Consider the following 14,936-nt stretch of genomic DNA (forward strand, 5'->3'; position numbering starts at 1 on the left):
TCTTTTCCCCAATATTACTATCATTATGGGAGGCTGTGAAAGACCGTTCTCTACTGTTCTAGCAAGCTGCATCAGTTATGGAGATACAGGCAGAGATATGGACATTCGGGTCAGGGACCAAGAACAGCTTATCAATTTCAAGAATAAATGTACCAGCATTTTAGTACAACTTCCACAAGACCATGGGAAGAGAACTAGATCTGCGCTGCCATCATTGGATACCCCATATTTTCAACATAGTTTACATCTCCTGAGTTGTGCTTGCTAAAACTGTTGGAACAAAATATCAAAACCAGAAGCATATCAAAGATCCCAGGGAAATGCAGCTCTGAACTCGAGCAGGTATGTTTAATATGTTTGTATGTAAATTTGAGTGTATGTGTGTTCACCATGGTATTGCAGTTGCTTGTGGGGCTTTAAAGTGTCAGATGACCTAGACTGGAGTTATAGGTGATTTTTGAGCCATCTCCTGTAAGAAACCCAGAACTTTCACAATAGCAGTATACACTCTCAACTGCCATGCCATCTGAGCAGCACACTTTTTCATTCTTCGGAGATGGAATGTCCCTATGGTACCAATCTCCACTGGCTTTGCACTCCTGGACTTAGATGATGTTCAACCACCAGTCTCTCAGTAGACTAGTGCATATGCACGTACCGTGTTCCTGGCTTTATACAGAGGATTTGGAGTCTTCCCAACATGAAAAAGAATAGCAAATGTTGGTAGATTTGCCAAAATCATTGGTCTGGTTGTTGTAAATTGTAGACAAGCACCAACCTATCACACACATTCCATTAATAGGTATACCTGAAGCCAGTGTTATAAAAAAAAAGTCTATGTGAAAGCTTGTGAGATAGCTCAGTAGATTTGCACTTATTCTTGAAGGCTTATCTTCAAACTCCAGTACTAGAAAAGAAATTAGAAGTAGAAAAAGCACTTGGAAAGCAAGAGAGCAGATCCTCACTGGTGTTATGGGAGTGGAACAATATAAACTATTCTCTCTAGATGTAGGAATTGGAAGCATCTGAAAAGAAAGGCATGGGGAGACCAAAAGAGAAAAGCAAAAATAATGAAACAGAAGGCTCAAACACATTACTTCAGATTTAACTACTTTTAACTGAAGTATCTACCAAACAGTATGTTTTCCCATGCACCAAGGACTGTTACACCATTTAGAATAAAAGAAAAGTGGCATTATCAGACAATCCTACTTCAGCCAACTCTTAATTCTGTGGCATCAAAATTTAGAGAATCTTACAAGTTTATTAATTGGCATATTAGGAAGAGTAGGTAATATTAGTCCAGGTGTACAGACTAAGCCACACAGTCAGTATGAAAGTGTCACAATTTCCACTGTACTGTGTATTGTATTCCAGGGATTCAAATGAGAATCCAAACAAAACCACATGCCCACCTCCTCCTCTGCCAGCAATGCCTATGAGATCCAAATTCTTAGTTCACTGAGGAGCTTGAAACAAACTCCTAGATGGTAGGAGATTTGGAAACCTTCTCCTTCTTGGATTCTAGCTCAGTTTGTACCCCAACTCCTAGAGAAAGAATATATTCTGCTTTATCTTCCTTGAATTCCTGTTGATGCTAACAGAATGGGAACATTCATGAGAGAATTCCTGACTCTTTCCTCAGAAACTGGAAGTAGGAGAAAAGCCAACAAGGGAACACCATTAACTAGACAACAGCACAGAGCCAGCAGACACCAGATGCTGTTTATTGTCACAACTATCCTGGTGTAGAACACCATCCATTTCACAGGGGAAAATTAAAGAACAGGCTTCATAAATCCAACATGATCTCACCACTACATCTTCTGTGAGCCATATAGAGTCACAACCTGCTAGATGCTTGAATGACTCAGGAAAGGGCTAGATGGGAACTGAGCAGGCTGAGTCATTCTATCCAAGGAACAGTTGATTTTATTCGACCTAAGTGCAGAACGCATGACCCATCGTAAAGACTGAGCTGGAAAGCCATGTCCTACACACATACACACAAGGACCCTGAACTCATGCTTTCGGTAACTCTTGTCTTCCTAACCACTTGAGTGAACACATGAGAACCTCTGGACACTTGGAAGAGGTTTCAGAGCTCGGTTATTCCTTGGGGAACTTAAAAACTGTGCTCATCTATTTGTACTACACCAGTCCCTAGGGACAAGACCAATCTGGCCACCACCTTGGGTAGTGAGTTCAGATCTGAATCCCAACCACAATAGGACAGTTGTAAAACCTGCCCCCTGGGATAGACCTCCAGAGAATAATAACCACAGGGCCTGAAGTGGTAGGCATAGTGTGGGACCATGTGCCACATAGACTTCTGTATGCTGAGGTTGCAGTCACTAACAAGCCAGAGGAAATTCCTCCAGAAATCTTGCCCACTGGTTAGGCCAGAGGTCAGATGAAGCACATAAGCCCAGTAAGAAATGAGGCTCCAAAAGCACTAGACCAAATGTAAGAAATACTTTCTATTTCTGTTGCTGAGGGTACCCATGACAACTAGGGTCTGCTGTGCCAGATGACAGCGTCTTGGAGCACGATGCAAGCCTAGGACCATGGGCAGGAAGCAATTCCTCAGTCTGCAGAGCTTGAAGAACAGGTATGCACCACTGAATTGTAGGCAATGGGCTCTGTAGAAAAAGTAATCTGGCAAACGTTAGAGAGGCAAAAAAAAGCCAGTCTGGGAGGTACATCTGGGTAGACTCTGGCTTATAGTGTTTGCATTTTGTTTGCATTTTCAATATGTTTGCAATGGTTTTAGTTTTTACTATCATGTTGTAATATTATTAATCTTATATTCTGGGTCTCATTAGCCAAGGATAGTACCTTCATTCACCTGAGACATTTGAGCAAAATGAACCAGGTATCAGAAAGAAAGGTGCACAGCAGAAGGATAATGCCACTGCTGCACAGGGCATGACTGTTTTTCTTCCTTCCTCCCCTGCCCTCTCCTTCTCATCCTCTCCACCCCCTTCTTCTCTTCCTCTTTCCTGTCTTCTCTCTCTCTCTCTCCCTCTCTCTCTCTCTCTCTCTCTCTCTCTCTCTCTCTCTCTCTCTCTCTCTCTCTCCCCCTTCTATCTTTCTTTTGTCCATACCCTTTCACCTATTTGCTTTGAGCTATGAAATATCATTTCATTAGCTAGCTAGAGATTCTGTCAGGCTATGGGCTCCAGACAGTGATGCAAAACCAACTTCCCTTCACGTGGCTTCATGTTGCCCACATCCCAAGGGCTATAGGACCCTAAACTGTCATTGTTTCTTTGGTCATTCCCATTACTCCAAGGAATTCAACATCTGAGAACTGCAAAATAATGTCATTTCAATATGCTGTCCCTTTGGTGAGAGAGGTGACTGATGTGGAGCCCATACCATGGGCATACAACATACATGTACTCTAACATGTAGTTACATTATCAACACTTTCTGGAAAGTGTTGGGAAAGACAGGAAGTTTATTGAGAAGAAAATGATACTTGGCTTGGTCTTTCCACAAGCACAAGACTTTCACTCACTAAGGTATTCATAAACAGTTATAGAGTTCAAGGCCTTGTAATGCAGAGGAAGTGTATCTGAACAAAGCAGCCTATTCGGTTGTGAAGTAAAAACCATCGCTCACTTAAGGAACAACAAAGGTGGAAATAATGATAGCATCACAGATTTTGAGTCCTGTGTGGTGTCAGGAACACCCCTCAAAAAACAGCAATGATTCAATAGAGAGACTAGGAAAGCAAGTGAGCTGTTTAGAGAGCTAGGGAAACAACGTCTCTAATGGTCTAGCTTTTGCTTTGCGGTGTAGGAAAAGAATCAGAAGGATTTATGTAGGGACCATCAAAGTTGAATTGTATTTTGAAAATTTGGCTCCAATACAAAACTGTACGGTCACGTTTGCGGATGGAAGCAGAGCCCAAAGAAGCAGTGGGGAGATACTGTTTGTAGAGCACAACCTGTGTCTGGAGAAATGGAGGGGGCCCAGGTACACTTAGAAACCCCAAGAAAAAAACCCTGAGGAATGAGTATTAAAGTAATTAAACTAAGAATCACCAGCACTTTGGTGGAAGGAGTTAGCACTCTCAAGGTCTATTGATAGCATTTTAAATTCACAACAATTTCCGCCACAGCAGTGAGGTATGAAAGTAATGTTGTTTATCTTCATGGCATAATTTCACTATATGAATTTTTGTAAGTAGGGAACATAGTGACACCTGTAACCAAATGTTTATATATAGGAAGCATGAGCTCAAATTATTAATAGTAACCGAAAAATATCGAAAGATATAAATGCCACAGTATGATGGATGGTACATCCATCATGAGCAATCTAGTGGACGTCTTCCCAGTATTACTCCCCTGCAACATGTGGCATAGTGTTAATACACAATTAAGGTTATTTTTACTATTAAAATATAGAAGCAGTGGTTTATTATAATTACATTTTCAGAAACATTTCTAGAAATATAAGAAAATCTGTTTAAAATTAAAATAGTAACATACTGAATGCTTCCTATTATTTAAATATATTTGATCATATTCTTTCCCCTAACCCAAGTATCCTCTCTACCTCCCAACCACCCAATTTCATGTTATTTTCTCTCTAAGAAAAGGAAACACAAAATTCAAAGCAAACAAATAAACCACTAACACAATAGTATGAAAACAAACCAGAGAAAGCTTACCAAAAAGCATGAAGCTCATTTTCTGTTGGCCAACTAATCTGTATGGGGCTTTCCCTGGAGTGTGGCTGATATGCTAGTCGTCAATCCCTTGGAGAAAAATGATTTTCCATTTGTCTGTGATTATCAGTCGCAGACATCTTCTTAGCTGAAGGTGTGACTTTGTGTAAATTTTATCTATACTTGTGCAGGTCTTCTGCATGCTGTCCCAGTCTCTGTGAGCTCATACGTACATCAGTCCTATTGTATATGAATGATGTTTCCTTAGAGTCACCCAGCACTTCCAGTTCTAGCAATGTTTGTTAACTCTTCTCCATAATTCCTTAAACCTTGAGGCAAAGGGTTTAATGAAAAGACCTATGAGTATAGACATATGCCATTAGGAATCATTTTAATGTTGTTCCTTTAGCAAAATAATAGTAATATATTTTCCCCTAGTTTCCCCTATGTGATCTCAGATCTTGTCCATTTCAGTAGTGTCAGATATGGGGTCCATCCTATGAACTGGGTCCCCAGTCTATCCAGAATAGTTGATTATCTCCCATAACATTTGTGCCACTGTCATGCAGGAGGGTTACAATTGTAGGCCATAGAGTTTGTAGTTAAGTGATATTAACTACACTCTAGTGCTCCTGTGGTACCATGCAAAGCACCTTTTAGCTTAATGAATGCTAATAAGAAGAGGTAAAATTTCTAGTTAGGCACTGTATTCCAAAATGTAAGACAGCATTGTCTTCAGTAATAGGAGTTCACCATCATTTTGTGGAGAGGAACCAGTCGCCTTCACAATGGCTTGTGATGTTTGTAGGGTAGGTAGTGGTTGTGAGTCTACAGGAATTATTTGGCCAATAATTCTCTGGCATTATATGTCTAGACATCTAGTTGGAGCACAGTCTACCACATTATATGGTAACTCTGTTTCAATTCATTTCATCTATGTATAATTCAATGAAATTTCTTTAATAGTAGTTCTCCACATGAATTTTTAAAGTCTTTAATGTTAATGCTTCCTTTCCATATTCCTTCCTCTACAAGGACTTCTCATACCCTTCATTTAACATTTCTTTTCTAGTTTTCTTTTTATCACTTTATAACACTCTATTTTCTTTCTACCTCCTTGGAAGAACCCTTCATTATTTCTCTTATATGTGGATGTTATAGTTAAATTTATAGATATGAGTATTACAATTAGAGTAACAATCGCCTTCTTAATACAGGTGTATTTTCAAAGCCTGTTGCTAAGACTTCAATGGTGTATATTTGGTTGATGAGATTTTACTTAATTTTGATTTTAACTTTGGAGGTTTTGTTTTTAAAAATGTTAATATGAAGATACATTAAATTTTAGGCATAAAATAATTTTAAATAAAATCAATACACAATTGTATAAATAAGTATACATGATTAACATATACATGTGTTAACTACATATCATAATCACAAAAGTGTAAAAAGTTAAATGTAAATATTTCCTCTTTCCAACTACCATATTTTTCAATCAGGTGGACACTGCCATGTTGGTCAATGTACATTTATTTTTCTACCTGATGTCTTATTGCAAGATCACACCACACACACACACACACACACACACACACACACACACACAACCAGAAACCTACAAGTAACTGAGTAAATTTTGGAGCAGGAGAGTGATTCTTCCCAGGGAAGAGCACACTAACTGTGCTAAACAGTTCAGTGTTAAACAGTCAGCCATGAAAACAGACACATAAGTAACTTTACATGCATATAGTGCAAGCTGGTGTTAAAGTTGTAACCTGTCTCCTGACTTCTCTTTCCAAAGTACTAGGACTATAGACATGTGCTATAGTGTATAAAATTTTACTAAGAATATTTACTTTATTCAGTATCTCTATGACAAGATAATTTCTGCTATATTTTCTGACTTTATGCTTAAGTACAAAGCAGCTGGTACTTTTTAATCTGTTGGTTTGACTTAAGTGTCTTTTGTATGATTTATGTAATTTGAAACCTGTAAAGAAAAATCTTTCTATTTTGATGTTGTGAATCTCTTTTCTGGTGTTATTTCATTGTTTGGATGCCTTGTGTTTTTTGTTTACATTTGTAACTTTATCTGAAGTATGTTGTAGGCACTGTGATACTTAAATTTCCAAATTGAAAATCAACTGTTGCACTTGTTAGTGCTGACCTAGTGATGCATCACCTTCTCTGTTTGGCTGTCTTGCTCTTTTGTTGTGCCATACCACCCTATTCTGGTTATATTAGCTTTAGAGTTTGCATCAGAATCTGGCAAGAAAATAATTACTTATTGCTATTTATCAAACTACTCGTGCCTATTCTCCTCTGTTCTTATTACTTCACTTTAGAATTATATCCTGTTCCTCACGAAGTCTACTTTTGTGGTTATGACTGCAATTTGATGCAGTTTATGCTTAATTTGAAATCAAATGACCTTCCAATAGCCAGCATTTTAAACAAGGAACAAAATGCCCTGTGATAAATCGCCTTTATGTTAAATAGCCAAGTAGTTTATTCACCAATCAAATCATGTCTGTATTACATTCTATGTCATTTATTTCTATAGTGCTGTCTATAAGCTTACTTAATCATAAATGGATTGTTCATACACAGAAGAATCTTGAAGATTATGTAGGCTGCCTCCTGCATTCAGTCACTTAGTTCTCCTATTAATTCAATGACTCCTCAACTGATTCTTATAGGCAACTTTATTGATTGGCTGGTATTTTACCAGACATTTGCGTCCCCAAGCCTATTCAAGTGTCTAGAAGAGTGGAATATTGTAAATGATGAAAGGATAGGTGACAGATTGTCTTTATTTCTGACTTAAATGTTTGACTTGTATAGGAAGTAGTTTGTAATTTTTTAAAAATTACAGATTCAGGAAGTTCCCATCTAAAATGAAAAGAAGAATGCTTTATTTAGTAAGAAACATGATTTTGGTTTATGGTACTCATATATTAATAAATACCTTCTCTACAAGTCTTTAACCAATGGTAAATTGTCATGCTGATGAAATTTAAATAAAGCAAGGAAAGAGAGAGGAAAATCAACTAGTAGCCTCAATACAATAAGTAATCTTCCACTGTAAATTAATAATAATGGGGAGCTGAAGAGATTGCTCAGTGTTTAAAGGAGTGTTCTGTTTCACAGAAGACCCTTGTTTAGTCCCAAGAACCCATATTTGGTATCTCACAATGTTTAATAATTCTAGGTCCAGAAGATGTGACAGCCATCTGGTCTCTAAGAGCACTAAACTCACATACAAAAACTCACAGGCATATACACATACATATGAAGGGTTCTTTATTTAAAATTTATCTTGGGAGACAAAGTCAAATTTCAACAAAACCTATTGATTCTTACCATGAGCTCTTTGTGTGAGCTGGGTGTTAGTTTTATTATTTGAGCATTTTAATAGCAGGCTGTTTCAAGAAAAGTATGCTGATTTAATGAGTGAAAAAATGTTCTGGGATGACTCCTGGCTCTATATTAGAGAAAAATTGCTGAAAATAGACATTGTAGAGAATGAATTTTCAGGGAGTTATTGGGGATTGATAATACGTGATTTTGAAGTTCCTATCAAACATTCTAGAAGAAATGATACACTTGAATCTGGAGCCAAAAAGAAATAACAGGTTGTACACAGAATTCTGAGTAGCTATGTGTTTTCAAAGTGCACAATGTGAGTCAAATACAGTAATAGCATGAAGAGGATAGGGAAAGAACCACCATGATGATAGTATTAGTTTGAACAGCCATTTGCAGACCAAAGGGAAGGAAAGATATAGTTAGAATGAACAGTCAGAATAGTCAGAATGAGTAGTCTAAAGTAAATAGTCAGAATGTGGGCATTTCAGACACAAAGGAGATAAAAGTAATGAGAAAAATACATATTTTTGAGTCACATGGGGTGCTAGTGAACTACAAAATGGAGAGAAGGGTGATTCTGTCTTTTGCATTGTAAGTTTCAGGAAACTATGAAGGTGAAAGCCAGAGTAGTATACCATATTCTAACATGGAAAACAAAGAGACAAATGACTTGTGACCATTGTTAGGTGTATGTATATATAAAGATATGTATGTGTGTGTGTGTGTATGTACGTGTAGATAGTTAAATAAAATAGTGAACAGATACTATATTCTGAGAAAACACATATGAATGAAGTGCAAATGAGTTATAACTCTGTGGGTTAAAATTCAAAACGAATTCTCTGTATGGAACTTTCATAAAGCAAGAATGGTCCTCCATGCCTAGTTCCAAAGAAGGCGATCAAATAGGGCAATGTTTATGAGGAAAAAAATCTCTCAGTCTCTAAAATGAGTCCAAAAGTCATAGGATTCTATGTCATGTAACAAAGGCAACTGAAATGATGTCTTGTTCTGCATTTGTTTAGGATCTACTGTATAGCTGTCAGCACAGATAGTATCAGATATTGTGCAGGGAGTACTTTGTGTCAAATCAACTCCATGGGGTGCCTACCTGACAAGAAGACAAGCCTGTAAAAGGATTATCACCCACTCTCCTCAAGTGAGGTCACAGCTCCACCCATTATAGCTAACTAGTAATTTGATCCAGCCCAGCTGCCAGAAAACAGGCCCAGGTGCTGAACCCAAAGGTTTTGGGTTGAGTCTCAGTCACTGTGCCCTGTTTTCGGTGGTGGAACCAAGCTCACTGTCCTAGGTAAGTGGCTTTAATGCTTCTTCCTATCCATCCCAGTCCTTGTTTTCTTGCAAAGGTCTTTTTTTCTCTCTGGGAACCTTTTCTCATCTGCTCTCCTCAGACATAAGGACTGATTCCTGAAATTTCTCCAGGGTAGAGGAGGTAGACCATTTTGAAGGAAGAACCAGAAGAGTGGAATCAGCTGGCCATAGGTTCTCATAGATACATTCTGATCTCAGGGGCGTCAGTTAGGGTCTAGCCAGAGTTAAGAGCTCCACTCTTGTACTCAAGAAGATTAATAATTTGGGACCCTGGGCCAAGTCTAAAAAGGGGGCACTAGGATTTTCATGGCGCATACAATGTCTTTCTGGGTTGTCAAAAGTTACATCTAGAGGTGTTAGTCCAACTTCCAGAGACTGACATTATCTAAATTGGAATCCACAGAATCATAGTGACAGAGTAGTCTTGTAATGTGTTCAGATATCTGTTCTTATACTGGGCTGCTGAAGTCCTATGAGCATATAGATAGCTCTGACTAGTAGATCTGGTGGTCCTGGTCATCTCAGGATTATCTCTAGAGTTAATCAGGGATTCTGTCTACAAAGCTCCATAACCGTGGGTTTCGCTGTTTCATGTTTCCATTGCCAGCTTCTCGTTTTCCTTAAATGGCCTGTTATATGCAGGAGGTCAGGAATGAGAGACAAACTTGGGGTTTCAGAATACTAATTGACTGTCAGTCAATACTAATGCTGCTGCAGTGAGCAAGTGGCTGCGATGCTCTACCTCCTAGGGGAAGAAACCTCTAGAATATACTGAAGGGTATTGTGATCAGATCAAAATGTACTGTGGGCACCAGTCCCAGAGTAGCCTCAGATCTTTTCTGGATGGAAACCACTACAAATTAGAAAAACTGAGTGGATTGATATAGAGAATTTGCTGCATATAATAAGCTCAGTGTCCCCGGGGTGCTGGAGACAAAGAAGGAACTTCCTCAATCAAAATGCAGTCTGCAAAGCAAGGTGGAATGTACCCTGTTTACCAGAGAGCTCTGATCACCACAGGGACAAAGGGGAAATAACTGCCCTGGGGAAGGTGATCAGATGCAGTTCAAATCCAAGTTAGATTATAAACAATAGGGTGGATAAAGCACAGTTATACCTGCTGACAGTGGAATTGAGGCAGAAAGGAAGCGTCAAGGATATGTAAGTTGGGAGACTATTTTGAAAAAGGATAATGAGAAGGCTATCTGTACTCAACCAGGCTCAATGGAGCAGTTGAGAAAAAACAAAATGCCAGGTAAAAGCATGACCAAACTTGAGAAGTTACTGAAATTTTGATATTTTATATAGTCTCCTGAATCAGTCCCCTTCTTTTATTGACACAGGTCAGCCCAAGTCCACTCCCACACTCACAGTATTTCCACCTTCAACTGAGGAGCTCCAGGGAAACAAAGCCACACTGGTGTGTCTGATTTCTGATTTCTACCCGAGTGATGTGGAAGTGGCCTGGAAGGCAAATGGTGCACCTATCTCCCAGGGTGTGGACACTGCAAATCCCACCAAACAGGGCAACAAATACATCGCCAGCAGCTTCTTACGTTTGACAGCAGAACAGTGGAGATCTCGCAACAGTTTTACCTGCCAAGTTACACATGAAGGGAACACTGTGGAAAAGAGTCTGTCTCCTGCAGAGTGTGTCTAGGAGCCCAGGTTTCTCCTTAGCCTGGGAACCCTGCAGCTGTAGACCCAGAGCAGGGTCTCTTCTCTCTACTAGCTACCTTATCCCTTCTCCCTTGCCCACTGAATATTAAATAAAATGTCATTAGCTGATCAAAAGTACTGTTTTGCTTCATTTGTTCTCATTATATATTTAATTTTCAACCTTTGAAACTACAATGTGGGTAGGTTGGATCATGGTCCCCAGTGAGAAATTAGTTCACATTTAAAACACGCTGACGGTACCACCCCAACAGTGACCTTTCCCCTGTTCTGTGCTGTTCTCTGGGCCTTGCCATGCAGGGACACCCATTTAGAATGCATCTCAGGTAAGATATTGTGTTTCAGAGTTAAACAATTATATAGAAAGTCCCCAAATGTGTGAGTTCTTGCAATAAATTTAGAGAATTTCATTGTATGCTTCAGAACATTGGTGTTCATGGTCATCTATACTGAGACATGAGACAGGATAAACACTCAAGCATAATAACTGTGTCTAGTGAGAAATACACCCAACTTGAGACTAGAAAGGGATATCAAATAATTGTGCATAAGAAGTGGTTTCAAAGTCAAAGACAAGATTAGTCAAGGTCATGTCAGATGAGGTCAAGGTAGATTGAATGTGACCTGAGAGCTAAATTCAAGCCATCTGCTTGGGGAAACTTACATGTAATAAACACCTATTTTACTGACCCAAGTCCTCTCATGTATGGCACCCCAGTGTGCATTTTACAGTGATGCCAACCACAGTCTTTGAAATTGACATTCAAGCTCCTGTGGTCCTGCTTCTATCCAGGTCAATATGTACTTAGTATTCAGGGTTTGAGGACATCATCTTCTATACCTCACAACATGGACACTGAGTACATTCATAACTCTTTGCTGGATCATACAGTTCCATAGCATTGTCTTCAAAATCGAAAATATTCTTCAAAAATGAGGCATAACAACAGTTGACAACATAGACTGGGATCTTAGACACCTATATTCCTAGGAGGAATATTTGGGATCTGTGCCCTGCATTCCATTTCTGATGATAGGCCATGATATAATCTGTCCCTAATAAATGGAAGTAAAAATTCTGGGTACCCTCACAGCAATGTTCCATGCTGGGGACACAGCCAACACTCATCTATACCCATTTATTTTTCAGAGACTCATAGGCTTGTTTCAAGTTTTCACTGACAAGTTTGATCAGAAAAATTAGGAAACACAGAAATAGTAATACCCCCATATCCCCACCAAGCAGACTCTTAACAACATTTTACCCAGATTTTGATTCACAACTACAACTATAATTAACTATATCTATAACTTTATAATTATAACTAGAGTATACCTATAACTTTAACTATAACAGAAAATTCTTCCCTATATATGTTAAGAAAGCTGATTCCAGAACTCACATCTTGTTAGCTAAAATTATTCTTCAGAGTTTAAAAAAAAGAATGCCTAGGTATTATTTCAAACCTCAAAAGAAGTTATTACTTCTATTTCTTCATAACATAGTCAACAAACATGTCATCATCTTACAGTGTTTATTGGTAATGAATGATTCTAAAGTGTAGGAAGATGAGATGTACATTGATACTGATGGTTATGTGTGTTCTCTATCTGCTCTCTCCTGAAGGGCCTCAGGCATTTCTCTTTGCCTTTTTCCAGGCATGAGCTGCAAAGATTGAGTTAGTGGTCTCTCAACACTTTGCATAGACTCTATACAGCTGGTGGTTTCCTCAAGCCCTCACTGGGGACTCTTCTCTGTTCCTTCTTATTCTGTGAAGAGCTTCTTATATACAGAGTATGGAAAATCCATGGATGAATTTCTGGCAAGGCTGGCTAAGGGGACATATAGATCCTGGGAAGAAGAATCTTTCCGTGATGTCATAATTTCTAGAATTATCAGGAGGTGCATACCTTTCAGAAGCAACTGGAGAATAAGGTGCATGTAGGGTTTTTGCATAAGTCTATGTCACAGTGTTGGGTACTCGGTAAAGGAACCAGATTGACTGTCCTAGGGGAGTGACTCCTTCCTTCTCTGTTAATGTTGTCTCCAAGATTTGAGGTGGTTTTTGTTGGGTAATTTCCAATTCTGTATTCTAGTTCATGTCTAACCCTAACTCTAGGTAAATAATCTCCTTCTTCTCTAGATTCTGTGTCTCATTTCAGACTACTCCCTGTAGCCTTTCATGTCTAATCTCAAAGACATGGGGGCTGAAACAGATAAACATCAATGTCTGTCTATAATTATGTTAGGATATGTAGCACTTTGATAAGTACTCCATTGTGCTATCACCTTTTAATGTCTATTTTTCTGATAAACTTTGTGAGGAATAAATTTAATTGCCATCTCATGGAGAAGGAAAACCAGGGGCATAGAGGGAGACACAGCTGTTGAATTTAGAGAGCACAGTCATTCAGCATGGAGGCTTGGGAAGGCTAGATAACCTGGGCAATGGAACTCAAGATTAAGTTCCTAGGACAGCTGGGAGATAGAATGAACCCCAGAGCCTTCATGGAAAGACACGAACAGAGCACCATCCAAGCTATGACTCAGGAAATTTAATTAGGAGTCAAAAGGGGAGGGAGCTCTGGCCACAGAAATTCAAGAGAAGAGAGATATCTGTTGGGAATCTGGGCTCCTAGGATTCTCTAAAAGACTGCTTAGAAGACACAGCAACTAAGTTCACATACATCTGGTCCTGATGCATGAAAATCATGTAACTCATCCAGAGATGTGAATATTCCGTCATTCTGTAGGATGAGACAAAGGTCAAGCAAGTACATGCTCTGCCTGTACTCAGGAGGAATAAACTCAGGTGAGAACAAACTCAGGAGTTAGAGTTTAAGCTCAGAATAATGTTCCTACATCAGAACTGTCCTCAGGGTGGGTCAGGAAGACTGTAGATACTCATAGAGTGAAGGGAGGATACAGAAGGGGGTCAGGTGTCTGTGGTGAAGGTCAATGGTACAGGTGTGTCAGGTGAAACAGTGCACAAATGTGTAGATTTATAATTCCTAGGCACATAGGGAGCAGATAGAAGAAATTCATACACCCTCTTCTGTCTAAGCTCAAGGACCCTTTACACACTACTGCCAGGACTGCTACTGAAAGATCAAGATTCTGATCTTCCTTTTTCTCTATCCTGCAGACCAACCCAAGGCTACGCCCTCAGTCACCCTGTTCCCACCTTCCTCTGAAGAGCTCAAGACTGACAAGGCTACACTGGTGTGTATGGTGACAGATTTCTACCCTGGTGTTATGACAGTGGTCTGGAAGGCAGATGGTACCCCTATCACTCAGGGTGTGGAGACTACCCAGCCTTTCAAACAGAACAACAAGTACATGGCTACCAGCTACCTGCTTTTGACAGCAAAAGCATGGGAGACTCATAGCAATTACAGCTGCCAGGTCACTCACGAAGAGAACACTGTGGAGAAGAGTTTGTCCCGTGCTGAGTGTTCCTAGGTCATCTGACTTTCATCTTACCCACAGAGACTTGGATCAGAAACATGTCCAAGTGTACCTATACTGCTTTTGCCTACCATAGCCCTTCTCCCTATTCTCAAAATGCACAATAAAATGTCTATTCACAACCTCTAATTCTCCTCCACTTCATTTGTTTTAGTGTATGTGAAACTGGAATTCGGAGTAGTGTGTGGAATGGCCTGGCTCCCTGGAGTTTGCGCAGGGTCATAACCTGCATCATTACCCCAGGGAGTGCCACTTCACATGCACACAATTTTCTAAACTTTCTTCTGGACCTCTGATCACACCATAGTATTGTACAGTACAAGTGTCATAGCCTTCCTGAATTTCATTATCTCACAGGCCTAATCAGGTTTTAATTCCATGTCTAAAAATTTATTACTGCCTAGT

The 14,936-nt window shown here is 39.3% G+C and overlaps 1 protein-coding gene and 1 gene segment (V, D, J or C); both read left to right on the plus strand.

The window, feature by feature from the left end:
• LOC134481033 (immunoglobulin lambda-1 light chain-like) overlaps positions 1–11,179 on the plus strand; it is a 357,250-nt gene extending 346,071 nt beyond the window's left edge. For all 11 annotated transcript variants that reach the window (XM_063270869.1, XM_063270870.1, XM_063270873.1 and 8 more), the window contains exons 3-4: positions 9,328–9,365; positions 10,729–11,179. In XM_063270869.1, the coding sequence (XP_063126939.1) occupies positions 9,328–9,365; positions 10,729–11,045 (355 nt within the window). In that variant the 3' untranslated portion in view covers positions 11,046–11,179. The remainder of the gene's footprint in view (positions 1–9,327; positions 9,366–10,728) is intronic.
• Positions 11,180–13,278: 2,099 nt separating this feature from the next.
• On the plus strand, positions 13,279–14,660 carry LOC120093046 (Ig lambda-1 chain C region-like). The segment is given in 2 exon segments: positions 13,279–13,875; positions 14,209–14,660. Coding segments are annotated over 2 exon segments (375 nt in total).
• The last annotated feature ends 276 nt before the right edge of the window (positions 14,661–14,936 follow it).

Source organism: Rattus norvegicus, chromosome 11 (genome assembly GCF_036323735.1).
Source record: "Rattus norvegicus strain BN/NHsdMcwi chromosome 11, GRCr8, whole genome shotgun sequence".
Taxonomy (NCBI): Eukaryota; Metazoa; Chordata; class Mammalia; order Rodentia; family Muridae; genus Rattus; species Rattus norvegicus.